This window comes from Dipodomys spectabilis, unplaced genomic scaffold, assembly GCF_019054845.1.
Source record: "Dipodomys spectabilis isolate Male_0828 unplaced genomic scaffold, ASM1905484v1 ptg000081l, whole genome shotgun sequence".
Taxonomy (NCBI): Eukaryota; Metazoa; Chordata; class Mammalia; order Rodentia; family Heteromyidae; genus Dipodomys; species Dipodomys spectabilis.
The window spans coordinates 14,373,786-14,388,873 of record NW_024870758.1 but is presented as its reverse complement, the minus strand read 5'-3'; the positions used below and the strand labels follow the sequence as shown (position 1 = coordinate 14,388,873).

At 35.8% G+C, this 15,088-nt stretch overlaps 1 protein-coding gene across 3 annotated transcripts in view; it reads right to left on the bottom strand.

Moving 5' to 3' along the window:
- Mbd5 (methyl-CpG binding domain protein 5) overlaps positions 1-15,088 on the bottom strand; it is a 141,338-nt gene that overhangs the window by 54,349 nt on the left and 71,901 nt on the right. For 2 of the 3 annotated variants that reach the window (XM_042683560.1, XM_042683562.1), the window contains exons 3-5: positions 10,080-10,752; positions 6,468-6,570; positions 5,160-5,340 (exon numbers count right to left, since the gene is read on the bottom strand). In XM_042683560.1, coding sequence (XP_042539494.1) covers positions 5,160-5,340; positions 6,468-6,570; positions 10,080-10,192 — 397 coding nt within the window. In that variant the 5' untranslated portion in view covers positions 10,193-10,752. The remainder of the gene's footprint in view (positions 1-5,159; positions 5,341-6,467; positions 6,571-10,079; positions 10,753-15,088) is intronic. The other variant, XM_042683561.1, reaches the window with a different exon arrangement.

Below are 15,088 nucleotides of genomic sequence, written 5' to 3'. Positions count from 1 at the left end.
TCTGTCTGTGATAAAAACAAATCACTATTTGCTACAAGAAAAGTTGTTACTCAGTATTGTTTTCGTCTTATCAAAATGTTCTCAGGACAACTATGGTAAGATTTCCTTATCTCAATGGTTTTCCTATAAGAGTTAGGCTCTTCATTTTTGTAAATTACATGACTGGAATTCTAAATCTTCTGTAATGAAAGTGATACCAAAAATAAATGTAGTGATGTTGCAACCATATGTAGTTTCATATCATGTCTCTAATACAGTAATACCATAATTTCTTAATCAGCACTTACTGAAAATCTGCTATAGTCAGGTGAGTTAGGAAAAAGACTGCAATTATTTTATTGGGACAGAAGTCTCATCTAAAATTTAGTTGGACTCCTAAAATCAGTACTGAGTTCCAATCGAGTATTCTCTTTTTACAGAAGAACATTTCCCCTCTCTGGCTTTTTGGAATCTTTTCAGTTCTTTTGGAGATCAGACAGAATATAGGCAACAAAAGCAAGCTGGCTCATCATACAGAATTTTCATTCTATCATGTCAGAACTCTATGTTTAAGTTTTTTTGGCCTCCAAGGATGTTTAACTATTTTATGAAGTTGTGCCTTCTAAAACAGACATGGCAAATAAAATTCATTTCATATGTCAATGCCTATCAGTTTGTGGTGGTTGCTCAGACAGCTGTGTTCGAAAGGATGATGGATTGTGGCTGAGTTCTGTAAGAAAACAGCAATGTATCTATTAAGGCACTAGAGGTGAAAGTGGGACCATTCTCACTGTCTATTTATCATACCTATTTTGAGACTGAGAGCGTATTAGCAAGTACACTTAAGATTTATTTGCAGCCAGAGGTATATTCAATTAAAAATAGCCACCTCGTTCAGATAAATATACTCCTATTACTTGCTAGATAGTATATAGGTGAAATTATACAATAATAAAGTCTAAAACATTGGCTCTCAAACTGTGCAATGCAAAAGTCTAGGAAGGGTACAGTCCAGCAGGAAGAGAAAGCAACGAGCATGTATTCTTTTTGAACATGTCGACTTTGTGATTTTAACCTTGTAGAGTATGTTTTGTAATTTTAGAGTTTTAATGTATGAAATGTTGAGAACCAAAAACATAGCATCAGGCAGAAGATAAATTCAACTGAAATTTACTGTCTTGTGCAAGAGACATTTTAAAACTTTTAAGTTAAAGTAGAAATGTACTAAAATGTGTGGGGTACTGTGCCTGGTATGTAGTGAGAACAGGGCTATATGCTGAAACATGTCTAACACTCTCACAGGAATGTGCTGTCCTTAGTGACAAAAACCACCTGCCTGCACCTTTTATTGGGTGACAAAGTATGTACTTATCTGTAGTTCATTGATTAAGATATAGACATTAGCATTTCTTTGTTTCACTGACCAAATTTAGACAAAAATTGTGATTTAGAAATGATTTATTCCATCCCAGGAGATCAGCAGTTATAATTTTTAAAATAAAGAACACTAAGCAAATAAAAGCAGTCTATTACTATTTGATAGTTAGAAATTAAAGTATATGAGAGTTAGTGTTATGCTAAAATACCCCATCAGGTACTTTCATTTAAAAGCATAAATAGAAACAAAATAAATGTTTATGTGTATATTTAAAGGGAGGTAAATATTACGTGAGTCTACTGAATTTTTAATTATTTAAACCTCAGTGGTATGGTAACATAATTTAAAGTCAGGAAACAAGTAAGTGCTATGTCTGAAGATAGTAAGACAGCAGTAATTAATCCAATAAAATGTAGCATTTAAAAAAAGGATGGAGATGTATCTATCATTGCTTATCCTACTTATTGAACTAAAATAATGAAACTTGCATGTATAGGAATGATAAGGTCTTTAGAAAGACAACAAAGCAGACCCTGTAGAAAAAGGCAAAACTACTCAATATAATGCAATACTATACGGTGGGTAGCAGAGAAGAGTATGTGCAAATACCTGTACTAGGCATGTGTAAACATGAAGCCAAGCTACTTCAAGGTGGCAGTATAACAATAAATTTAAAATAATTTGTTACCATCAAGTAATCTTTACACTCTTGCAGATGTGTATGTGTGTGTGTGTGTGTGTGGTGTGTGTGAGAGAGAGAATGTGTGAGTGTACTGGGGCTTGAACACACAGCCTCATGCTCTCTCTTGGCTTTTTTACTCAGGACTGGCACTTTACCACTTGAGTCATACCTCCAGTTCTGGCTGTTCGGTGGTTACCTAGAGAGAAGAGTGTCACAGATTTGTATATCCAGGTTGGCTACAAATCTTGATCCTCAGATCTCTGTATCCTGAATAGCTAGGATTAATTGAAAAACTACTTGAGTGAAAGAAAATTTCCTTACAAGATTTTTTTCTTACATATACTTATGGTTAAAAAAAAATCAAGCCAGGCATCAGTGGCTCATGCCTGTAATCCTAGCTACTCAGGAGGCTGAGATCTGAGTACTGCAGTTCAAAGTCAGCCTGGACAGGAAAGTTCATGAGACTCTTATCTCCAATTAACCACCAGAAAAACTGGAAGTGATGCTGTGGCTCAAGTAGTAGCATGCTCACCTTGAGTTGAAGAGCTGAGGCACAGTGCCCAGGCCCAGAGTTCAAGCCCTATGTCTGATCAAAAAAAATTCAGAAGTTTAAAGGTTAGTAGATTATTGGAGAGAAGATCTATGTTAACAACTGTCACATTTGCTTCCTCTTCCCTCCTCACATGCATTCTGAGTATGAGTCTTTCATTATCTGTATGGTATGGCTGCTGTTCTTTGCATCCAAGTGTTTCAATAGCTTGGCCCCAATTTACTTACACCTATTTAATCTTCCACTTAAGTCAGATTAGTGTGCTTATCATTCCTAATTATGCTATCTTATACTCATTTTGAAGAATGTGTTTCCTATTTCCCTCATATGTTTGAATTGTTATTTTCAAGGATGTCCCAAATCTGAGTTCTGTCATAAAGCTACCTATGATTATTACAGGTTTATACTTGCCATCTCTATTTTTCAGTGCTTTATAGATCAACTGTCCTTCTTCAACAAATGCTTTGGTGCTTAGCTATATTTTATTCTACATTATTGTTCAGGTGTTCAGCAGGCTGCATTATTTTGGAGAGAGTTCACAATCTAGCCTTTGAAAAGAAAGAAGCTCTTCATTTCAGTGTAATTCCACTGAGATAATTTAACAGTGGAAAATGTAGATAAATGCAACTGTAAGCAAAGCAAGCAGACACAATGCCAAAAATGTGGGATCACTGACAATATATGCTTCCTGGTAAGGATCTAGCATCATTCACATTAGGCCTACGACAATATGTTTAACCTGAACACAAATGTGAGAAAGTAATCAGCCACATCCACTAGAAGAACATCCTGCAAAGCAGGACTGAATTCTTCAAAAATTTCAACACTATGAAAGACTGGAAAAAACTGGGGAATTAGTGTAAAGAAATCTAATAACTAATTTCCTCCTGGATTAAACTTTTCTTTCTTTCTTTCTTTTTTTTTTTTGGGTCCAGTCGTGGGGCCTGAAGTCTGGGCCTGGGGGCTGTCCCTCAGCTCTTCAGCTCAAGGCTAGCACTCTACCACATGAGCCACAGCACCACTTCTGGCTTTTTTCTTTTTGCTTATGTGGTGCTGAGGAATCGAACCCAGGGCCTCATGCATGCAAGGCAAGCGCTCTACCACTGAGCCACCTTCCCAGCCCCAAACTTTTCTTTTTTAAAAAACCAAAAGAGTCATTATTAGGAAAGCTGAAGAAATTTAATATAGATAGAATATCGGACCACAGTGTTCTATCAGTGTTTTCTTTCCTCAATGTGATTGTTACATTTTGCATTGCATGAAGAAAAATGTCCTGTGTGATGTTTTTTTTTTTTAATTTTAGGATAATGTTGGGTTTGAACTCAAGGCCTCAGGCTTGTTAGACAAGTACTTTACCATTTGAACCAAAGATTCCCAGCCCTCTTTGCTTTAGTGTATTTTAAATATAGGGTCATGAGGCTGGGAAGTTAGCTCAGTGGTAGAGTGCTTGCCTTGCATGCATGAAGCCCTGGGTTCGATTCCTCAGCAGCACATAAGCAAAAAAAAAAAAAGCTGGAAGTGGTGCTGTGGCTCAAGTGGTAGGGTGCTAGCCTTAGAGCTGAGGAACAGTGCCAAGGCCCAGAGTTCAGCCCCCATGATTGACAACCCCCCCCCCCCCAAAAAAAAAAAACCAAAAAAAAAATAGGGTCACGTAGTTTTTGTCCTGGGTCTTGGACTGAACCTCCTACTTTTGACACCTTGGTGACTAGGATTACTCATCCTGATAACCCACCATGCCTAGATTACTTTTTTGAGATGGTATTTTCCTAATTTTCTTTTTTTCTGCCTGGGCTGGCTTTGATACATGATCTTCCTATCTCCACTTCTGTGTAGTTGAGATTTCAGGTATATATCAACACAGCTAGCGTTTGTGATGAGACATTAGAGGTGAACTGTGACAAAACGTGCAACTTAATTGATGAATCCAATGAAAAGGTATATGAGTAGTCAAGGAGCTACACTTGTAATTTTTCCACAACTTGGAAAAGTTTTTTTAAAAAGGCAGCGTGTATATGTGTGTGTGTGTGTGTGTGTGTGTGTGTGTGTGTGTGTGTGTGTGTGTGTGTGTGTGTGTGTGTGTGTGTGTGTGTGTGCTTTGTGGAAATTTATAAGAAAATTCTTGGTAAGGTGATTTCTTTTTAGTAAGTGTCCAGAGAATATTTTATTTGGTTTGGTTTCTAATACAGCTAGCTTCTACCAACATGCTAAGTTGTATCATAAAGGTGATACCACACATTTCAATGAAGACCTAGCAAATGGTTGTATTTGTTTTTTAAAATGGCATTTTCACTTTTGTTAGCTCAGGTCTATGCATGGGTATAGTATTTGTATGCATTAATTAGTCCTGATTTTGTAAGTAGATAATCTAGATAAGAAATTTTGAGAAGTCACGTGACCTGTGGTAATTTTTCAGAATGAATTTGCTCTTTGTACTAAAATAATAAAATGCTTTAAAAGTATTATGCGTGTTTCAAAAGTGGAATGGGAAAATACTCGGCAATCTGAGTTCTACCAATTCCTTTTGGAGCAGATTAGGAGAGAATTCCTAACCCCTTAGCTATATTACATACTTGTTCCTCCTCCGGGACCGGTGAGCACCAGAGAAGGATGTGGGGCTTCCATGCTTTTATGAAGTGTGGCCACTGCAATGATCTTTCTCTTATGTATGCATAATTTTGTGACATCTTCGTCTGCCTTAACATCTTCTGCAGTTCTCTGTTTCACAGCAGCTCCAGGATCAAAATTAAACACCTGGAAAAAGCACAGCTTTTGTTTAGAATATGTCTGTGAAAACATTTAATGAAAGACTTTTTAAAAAAGAGAAAGTTTTAGAGATGAAGACATAAAAAATGAATTATACTTTCTCAAGCTTCTAAATTTAAGGAAAGCAACTTTATATAACTTAGTAGGTTCTGCTTAAACTCATGGTTTTAATGGCAAAGTAAATAATGAGAATTATAATAATTTTAAGATGGCCAAGATAAATATGTGGAAAAGTATAGTATCTGGTAATGTTTCCAATTTTAGGTACTTCTTGATGTTACAATAAACAGTCAAAGTACAGCTTAAAAAAAAAAAAACAACCAAAACCAGGTATCAGTCGCTCATGCCTGTAAACCTAGCTAATCAGGAGGCTAAGATTTGAGGATCTCGGTTCAAAGCTAGCCTGGGCAGGAAACTCCCATGAGACTCTTATCTCCAAAAAACCACTCAGAAAACTGGAAGTGGCGCTGTGGCTCAAGTGGTAGAGCACTCCCCTTGAGCTGAAGAGCTGAGGGATATCGCCCAGGCCCAAAGTTCAGGCCCCATGATCGACAAAAAACAAAACAAAACAAAAAACAAAAAACCCCCCCAAATTTATGACATCTTTGCATATCAATTTCTCCTTTGGCTTCTTTTTATAATCACATTTCTTTATTTTTTTAATTTTGTTTTCTTGTAAAGATGCTGTACAGAGAAGTTACAGTTACATCAGTAAGGTAATGAGTACATTTCTTTTCGGGCATTGTTACCCCCCTCCTTTGTTTTTCTCCCATTATCCCTCCCCTCCTCTACATGACCACATTTCTATTAGGTTCCCACTGACTTAATAAACAAAATACTTTTAATGAAAAGGTACAATGGTGTTTTAACAAAATATCTAATATGAATATAGGTTTGTCACCTTTGAAAACAACTGGAATTACTTTTCACAATCTTTAAGCATTCCAAAATGTATATAAAAGAGCATTGGATTAAATAATTAAAATGAAGAGATGATTGTAGAACTCATATAAAAATAAAATGCCGAATGAGAAAAACAAATATATGAAACCTGAAATATTAAAAAACAAAACAAAACAAAGCCAACTGCTGCAGCTCTATTGGGAAATGGTTACCTTGGGAAGAATAAGAGGACACTCCAGGCCACACTTGCATGTTCCATCCGTAAGCAGGTATGTTTTAACCTGCTCCAAGCAAGATAACAAAGATCCACTGGGACTGTAAAAATAGTTTAAAAAGTCAGGAAATAAGTTTTACTGCACATTATATCAAAAAAAGGAACATTTTTCAGTCCTACTGTCCTTCAGAAGATAATATTTTCCCACTATAGTAAAAACATTTTTTGTCAATATTGTATTAGCTGCTAAATTACAGCCTTTATCACCATTACTCTTTCTTTGAATCAAAATATTTCCCAGAGAATATAGATCTTCAGAGAAAATAAAACTACAGTTTTTCGAAAATCAGGACAGGAAAAATACTACTGTTCAGAAAGGACAGAAACAGGCAAGAAAGAAACAAGAAAACTGCATAGAAGTAATCGCTATTATTCTAAATTACAAGCTTTACTTCAAGCTATTTGAGGAAAAACTGAAATTTAGATACATGTTAAAGTTTAAACCAAAGTTCACCAAATATGAGCTAGCAAGTTCTTCCCTGATTTTCTCAGAATCTAAAACGTAGCTCTTCCTATGTAAAAACAGGTTTCTTTCTCCTGTTTATAAGGAGTGAAGTGAGAATGAATGTGGTCCAATTCAAATTACACTGCACAGTCAAATCTTACAGAGAGGGAGGAATAAAGCAGACTGGACAAACCATGGTAAAGTTTTGAAGGAATAGAGTCTTAGGTGGCCAAAGGTAAGTGCAGGTCTCTGAGCTGGTAATTGAGTAGGTACTACAATGTTATTACTCTTACAGGTCACAAACCAGTAAAATAGTGAATATTGATTAACTTCAAATATACAAAGTTGGTACTATTTCAGAAAATCAAGTGTTAGATTTTTTAAATTGATAATAGGGATTAGCTTAAAGTGGGCAATTAGCATTTTAGAACTTAACAGGTAATTTTACAACTTAAAATCATAGGCATACAGGGCATCGGACCTATTATGTAATCTTCATTTGAAGACACCTTTTATTTATGAATATTTGGTACAACCTTAAGCCTTTGATCAAATTCACCCAGAATTAATATTCTCTATTTCATGTTTATTTATTTATTTTTGTGCTGGTCCTGGGGTTTGAACTCAGGGTTGTGGGCACTTAACCTGAGTTTCTTTTGTTCAAGGCCAGCTCTCTGCCACTTGAGCCATTTCCAGCTTTTTGGTAGTTTATTGGAGATAAGAGTCTCATAGACTTTTCTGCCTGGGCTGGCTTCGAAGAGTGATTCTCAGATCTCAGCCTCCTAAGCAGCTTGGATTACAGGTGTGAGCCACTGGTGCCTAGTTGGGGTAGTAACTTTGTGCATATGAAGGCAATTCATATTTTGTTTATGGACAGCTACATGAGTGATTAGGCACCAAGAAAAATCTAAAAGAAGATCCTTGATTTGGTCAAATGATTTAAGGATATTTTTAGATGATGTGCAAAGAAAAATAATTCTACGACATAGTTCTACAACAACAGGGGAGAGAAACAAGATATTTTTGGAGGTCTGCTTAATTAAACAAGATAAAGATTAAAAAATGCATGTTAGTGATTTTTTTTCACATGAAGAATTAATGAATTTGAAGAAAAGAAACTGCTTAACATTTTTCTTAAAAGAACTGTATGAACTGAATCCTAAGGGAATGAATTGTAGTATTAGACCTGAGATAAAAATTCTTAAATCTATCAGAATACTCCAATCACTTCAAAATACTTCCTTTCAGTCAGCTGAAGTTTTTCCTTCAGTTGGAGCTCCTTAATTAACTTTTGGGAATAAGTATTAAGGCAAAATAGTTGTAAGTTTAAAGTATAAAGGATAAGGTTTAAAGTACAGGAGACTGCAAACAGGTGGAATTTAATGTTAGCCTCAATGCCATCCTAAGGCAAGAGCAGCTGGAGACTAACGTAAAAGTTACAAGCAAACTGAGAAGGGAATTACAGAAGGTGGGCTAGCTTCCCACACATGTTCAAGCAGTAATTTCATTGGCTATATACAAACAAACCAGACCAATGCTGGCTCAATTTAATTCAAAACCATTTTATCTTATCTAGCAAAGTTAGTTTCCAAAGTAAATTTGGAGAATACATACTACTGGGTGATGAAGCATTTTCAGACTTGGAAAAACATGATGAACAAAACTGACAGACTTGGATTTTAGCTTAGTTTGTGGTTTTTGCTCACAGCAATGTAAAAAGTTGATTTATTTTTCATCAGAACAAAGATGAAGTTAAAAAACCTCTCAAGACTTAAAGTTATTTGCTCCAAGCTGAATATATGTTTTATCTTTACAAACTTGAACAACATAAATATAAACATAAATATAAACCAGTGGTATCTTTCAGTATTGTATGTATAAGACAATATCTTTGGCAGTTGATTAACCACACTGACAATAGGCATACTTTGAAAAGATTATTCCCCATGTCCTCCTCCATTTTATTTACAATGGGATGATGTCCCTATATTTCCTGCTTTCTTATCCCTTTACCCTGTTAACACAGAGCACATCCTTACTATTTCAGAAGGAAGAAATATCGCAAAAGAATTTCCACTAGTAATTAAATTTGCTTCCGGAAATATCTTACATATAACAAACTCAAATTTGAACCAAATTTCTGAATTATTATGGCTTGAAATCCTTTAGACTTACTTATATAAACAGAAAATCTCATTCATACAAATATTATCTTTGCAGATTGAGAATCCTACTGAAGCTGGGGTGTAAATAGCCACACTGAAGGTGATAGCATCAGTTTTATGGGGTAATTTAGTATCTCTAAAAAGTTTTGGTCTACTCTTAATAGTTTTTAAAAAATCATACCTTAAAACTAAACATATCATGGCCTTTCATATATTTATTGAAACAACTACAAAGTAATGAACTGCCATGCCAATTACTTAACAAGACACTATCTTGTTAACAGTTTATTTCATCCAACTTGTTTTAAAGAGATATACACTATCAAATTTTAAGAGGAAGCATTTGCATTTGTGATTTTACTTGTAAGAATGAAGAGCTAATTTCATCATGATTTTCTTTTTTGTTTTTGCCAACAGATGCAAAAAATAAGCTAAAACCCACAAAAAACCAGGAAGTTATTTTTAGTTAATATCAAGCATTTAAGTGGGATAATTAAGAATGCCTATAAAGAAAAACACATTAGTATTATAACATACTGTAGTAGATATAAAGAACTCTAAGGACAAAGTGATACTATCCATGATATTAGGTCTGTTTCAGTGTTTTACATTCTCTTGTAAATGTGGTAAAAATACTTGTTTTTTTAAGAAGTAATCATATTTTTCCTTAGTATAGGGAAGCAAAATGACACCTTATATAAACACAAATAATGTAAAAAAAAAAAAAAACTCCCTCCTTGTGATCTTACATGATTTACATTGCAAAACATTACAGAATAAAGAACCTTATGTACCTCTAGCACAGAGGTAATTTATTCAAATTCATGTGAGATGCGTGTCAGTCACAATATTTTGTTCCCTCAAAAAAAGAACAGATTCTACCTCCTTGATCTTGGGACTGCAACCAAGGCTCTGACTCAAGTAATAAATAAGGGCTCACCTGACATAAAGCACTCCATTTTGATCCACACGACGCTGCCAACCCACAGGAACTTGTATAGCTGGAAGACCTCCTTCCTTGTCCCCTCCGTCACACTCTTTGCCTCCATTCATTTTCTGTGTCTGCTTGAGACTCTCCAAAGATATCAGCACTAAGATGATATCCTTATGTTATAGAGCATGATGGCCTTCAAAAGTGGGCCAATGCAGCACAGTTTTTCCCAGCCTGTACAAAATGCATTGGGAAACTTCGGCTCAGTTTGGAACTAAGTCCTTGAAATCTGCCATTGTGAAATGATCAGTTTCCCATTATAATCTACATTAAATTACCAATGTTTAATTCCTAGCCATGATCTACTGGAGTAAAAGTGAGTGCCTCCAACTAAGGAAAATCATACTTTACTGATTCTGGTACCTGTCTGGAGTGGGGGAGGGAGGAGCGTAAAGTTTTTAGTTGTAAAAAATTTTGTCTTGAACCTTGACGCTGGACTAAAATAACCTCTACTGTTTCAAACCTGGTCTCATTTTTACAGTGTGAGTCAGTTAATGTTTCCAGGTACTACCGCCTTCATAGGCCAATTTCTTTAAACTTTCTATTTATCTTCCAAACTGAATCCAAGGTGTTGCAGGTTGATTGAGCTGATGTTTTCATGACTTCAAAGTTCCAATAATGCCTGAAACATATGTAAATATGTAAAAACCATATATTTAATGTAGAAATTTGAGACACTGTAGAGATAAAATACGTATGTGTACTCAATCACTTAGATATATCTTTTGCCACCAAAACCACATGTCAACATGAACTTGCTTTCTTCTAATGAATATCTTTACTACAGTTAAACCATTTAACTTGGTCTTCAACACACACATCTAATTCCTAGGGATAGGCTACAAATTATGGCATTTCATAGACACACACATATACACAGTCAAATATAAACACACACAGTATCTCTATAGCTTGAAATAAAAATGTGCCTATCACCTCTTATGACATGTCATACACACACACACACACACACACACACACACACACACACACACACACACACACACACACATACGCAGTCAAATATAAACACACAGAGCATCTCTATAACTTTAAAAATGTGCCTATCACCTCTTATGACATATCATCCAGAAAACGTTAATTCAATCACCTTCTAATTATTCTTGAAGACTATATACAGCTATGATTCAGTGTTCTTTTGTGTATGTGTTGATGATACTGGGGCTTGAAGTCAGCATTGCATGTTTTTACTAGTGTCTGGCACTTCACTACCTGAGCTGTGCCACCCAACCCAGCTTTTTGTTGATTAATTGCAGATGAAGTATCACAGACTTTTTCTGCCTTGGTTGGTTTCAACCTCCATTCAGCCTTCTGGTTAGTGAGTATTACAGGGCTAAGTCACTGGTGCCTGGCTTGATTCAACGTTTGGTCCTATTCATATTGGCCTAAAGAAGATAGGGCTTTTTTTTTTTTAAAGTAAAAGGTTTTCCATTATATATTTATATTAAACATTGTATTATATACACAAATATACAAGAAGATTTTTCCTTCAATACTAGTAACTATATGAATGAGAGGTGTTCTACAATCAATATTTTACAAAATCCCTTCTGTTATAAACTTTTCTCTTATCTTTTCATTCATGGAGAAGACATACCATTTGAGACAAGAGTTATCAATGCCACTGTGAAATATTTACAGAAGTCACCTTAGGGGCTGGAAAGGTGGCTCAGTGGTAGAGCGCTTGTCTTGCATGCCTAAGGTCCTGGGTTCGATTCCTCAGCACCACATAAGCAAAAAGAAAAAAGTCCGAAGTGGTGCTGTGGCTCAAGTGGTAGAGCACTAGCCTTGAGCTGAAGAGCTGAGGGACACCGCCCAGACCCAGAGTTCAGACCTCACGACCGGAACCGCCCCGCCCCCCCCCAAAAAAGAAGTCACCTTAATGGAGATATTAAATAAAAAAGTAAGTATATGAAAAAAAGATGTAGCACTTAATACTATGGAAAATGTAGTTACGGTAGTGTTATGTTGTAAACAAGTCATTCAACTACCAATTTAATACTTAGTGTATAGCACACAAAACTGCACTAAAAAATGAATAAAAAATACCTGGTGTTAGATGAGTGGTACTTGTGGATTGTGATACAAAATTTTAATGATAAGATCATTCATAGATTCAAAAATTGCTATACTGTAAACAACTGAAAAGAAAGCAATTGGGCAGGCTCTAGAAACTGTCTTAAATGACTTAAGATTCCTATGAAGTCTTAAATTCATAAAACTTAAATGTTAAATTAGTGTATCTTCAAATATGAACATATATCTTCACAAAATTAAATAGGATGAACAGAAACATAGCTATTTAATGTGCTTTCCTAAATGACTACATATTTAAGTTGTACATGATATTTTTTTCTCTTTTTTCCAATCTCTTCACTTGGAAAGATACATATTGCCTCACAGTAAAGACCATCATGTATTCAGGCTTATTTGTAGCTTGAGTCTGAGACATGTTAATGGTTCTGTAATAAAGCAAGTATTGTACAGTTGAAAACCTGGAACACTGTGTTTATGAGTATGACATTGTCAGGCAATACAAAAAGTAGCAGATATTTATTGTGGGACAATTTAGGATATAAAGAGAGGTACCAAGTAGTTAACAGTCCCAATGAGGTGTCAAGGTGGTGATCTGTATCACCAGGCCCACTAGTTACAAGCTTAACATCATTTCTGTATTCCTCTTATTGTACCTCTGACCATGGTTCCATTGTTCATGCTTATTCACATTTTGTTCAACACTTATAGAGAAGTTCCTATATACTAGGCACTGGGCTAGAGGTACATAGATGATAACTGGTATAGTGTGAATGTTTATGTCTTCTTAAAATTCACAGGTTAAAATTCTAACCCCAAAGTGCCTTTTCTGGGAGGTACTTAATTTGGGGATGGGGTAGAACCCTCATCAACGGGATTAGTGCCCTTATAAAAGATCCTGAAGAGACCACTTCTACAATATGAGTTTACAGTGAAAAAAAGATATCTTGAACCACAAAATGAGCTCTCACTAGACATGAGATTTGCTAATGTCTTAATTTTGGATTTCTCAGTGTCTAGAATTGTAGAAGTAATTTTCTGTTACATAAAAGCCATTTAGATTAAAGTATTTTACTAGAAGAATAAGGTACTTCTGTATCCACAGTATACTGTAATGTTTTGCCTAGAGAGCCCTCTGTGTATAAGTTCAAGATGAAAAATTAAAACTGAACATTTCTTCATGTGTCTATGAGATTCCACCTCACCCCAGTTAGAATGGCCATTATGAAGAAAATTAGTAACAACAGATGCTAGTGGAGATGTGGCCCAAAAGGAATACTACTACATTGTTGGTGGGATTGTAAATGGTTTCAACTACTCTGGAAGGCAGAATAGAGGTTCCTCAAAAGACTAAACATATAGCTTCCCTATGACCCAGCAGTCCCACTCCTGGGCATTTACCAAATGACCACAACAAGACCAAACTAAAGCTACCAGTACAACCATGTTTACTGCAGCATTATTTACCATAGTTAAGATATGGAACCAACACAGATACCCTTCAGTAAATGAATGGATCAATAAAATGTGGTATATATACAATGGAATTTTATGCTTCCTTCAGAAAGAATGACATTGTCCCATTTGTAAGGAAATGGACAGACTTGGAAAAATTATAATAAGTGCAGCAAGCCAGATCCAAAAAAACATAGGCTGCATGGTTTCTCTCATTTGTAATAACTAGAATATGTCTATGATATTCTTAGCAGAAGATCGCAATAGCTCAATAGTAGGTTTTGACTATATAAAATGAAGCTTATCAAATGAACACTAAGAAATGTGCGCTGTTTGCAGTTATTTCTCTCTTTATTTCTTTTTTCCCCCTCTTTGGTTTATGCCTTGTTTTGATTTCTGTACCCTTATATATAAGTTCATCAAATTAGTGGAAGGGAAGGAGAATCATAGAAATAGTGGGACAAAGGTTGAACCAATGCAACAGTGATACTAGACACTATGTTTGAAATAAACTTTACTACTTGGAGGGAGGGGGAAGGTGTGGAGGGAAGAAGAAAATGAGGTAGTGGGTAACACTGTTCACAAAGAAATGTACTACTCATTATCCTACTTATGTAACTGTAACCCTTTACAAACTCACCTTTACAACTTAAAAAACAACCCTAAACTGTAACGTGAATGCAGAATAACAACTACTGCAAATGTTGACATAATTTAGTCATTTGGTTTTAGAAATTTTACAGCATACATAAACTGACTTTAATGATAATCAACAATGATGTATCACCACTGTAAACTTAAAATGCAAGCATCTACAGGCTTGCTTTTTTTTTCTTCTGTCTGTTGTGGGGCCTGAACTCTTAGCTCTTCAGCTCAAGGTTAGTGCTCTACCACTTGAGCCACAGTGCCATTTCTGGCTTTTTCTGCTTATGTGGTGCTGAGGAATCGAACCCAGGGCATGCAAGGCAATTACTGTACCACTGAGCCACCTTCCCAGTCTCTCAGGTTTTTCTTTTTGCTGGTCCTGGAGCTTGAACTCAGGGCCTGGGGCACTGTCCCTGAGCCTCTTTGTGCTCAGTGCTAATGATCTAACCACTTTAGCCACAGTGCCACTCACGTCTGGCTCTTTTGAGTAGTTTAGTGGAAATAAGAGTCTCACAGACTTCACTGCCTGGGCTGGCTTCAAACCTGATCCTCAGATCTCAGCCTCCTGAGTAGCTAAGATTACAGGTATGAGCCACTAGTGCCTGGCTCTAAATTAAATACTTTTATAAGACTGAGAAACATTTTCTTTTCAGAGCCATTCCCCTCCCTTCTGCGCGAGATGTAACTATCATCAGGATTCTGGTATTCTTCCAGGCTATGTTTTTATTTTAGTTTTATATTGAATGGTTATGTGTTTAAAAAATTTATGTAATTCTACAACTTACTTTTTCCACTCTTCCAAA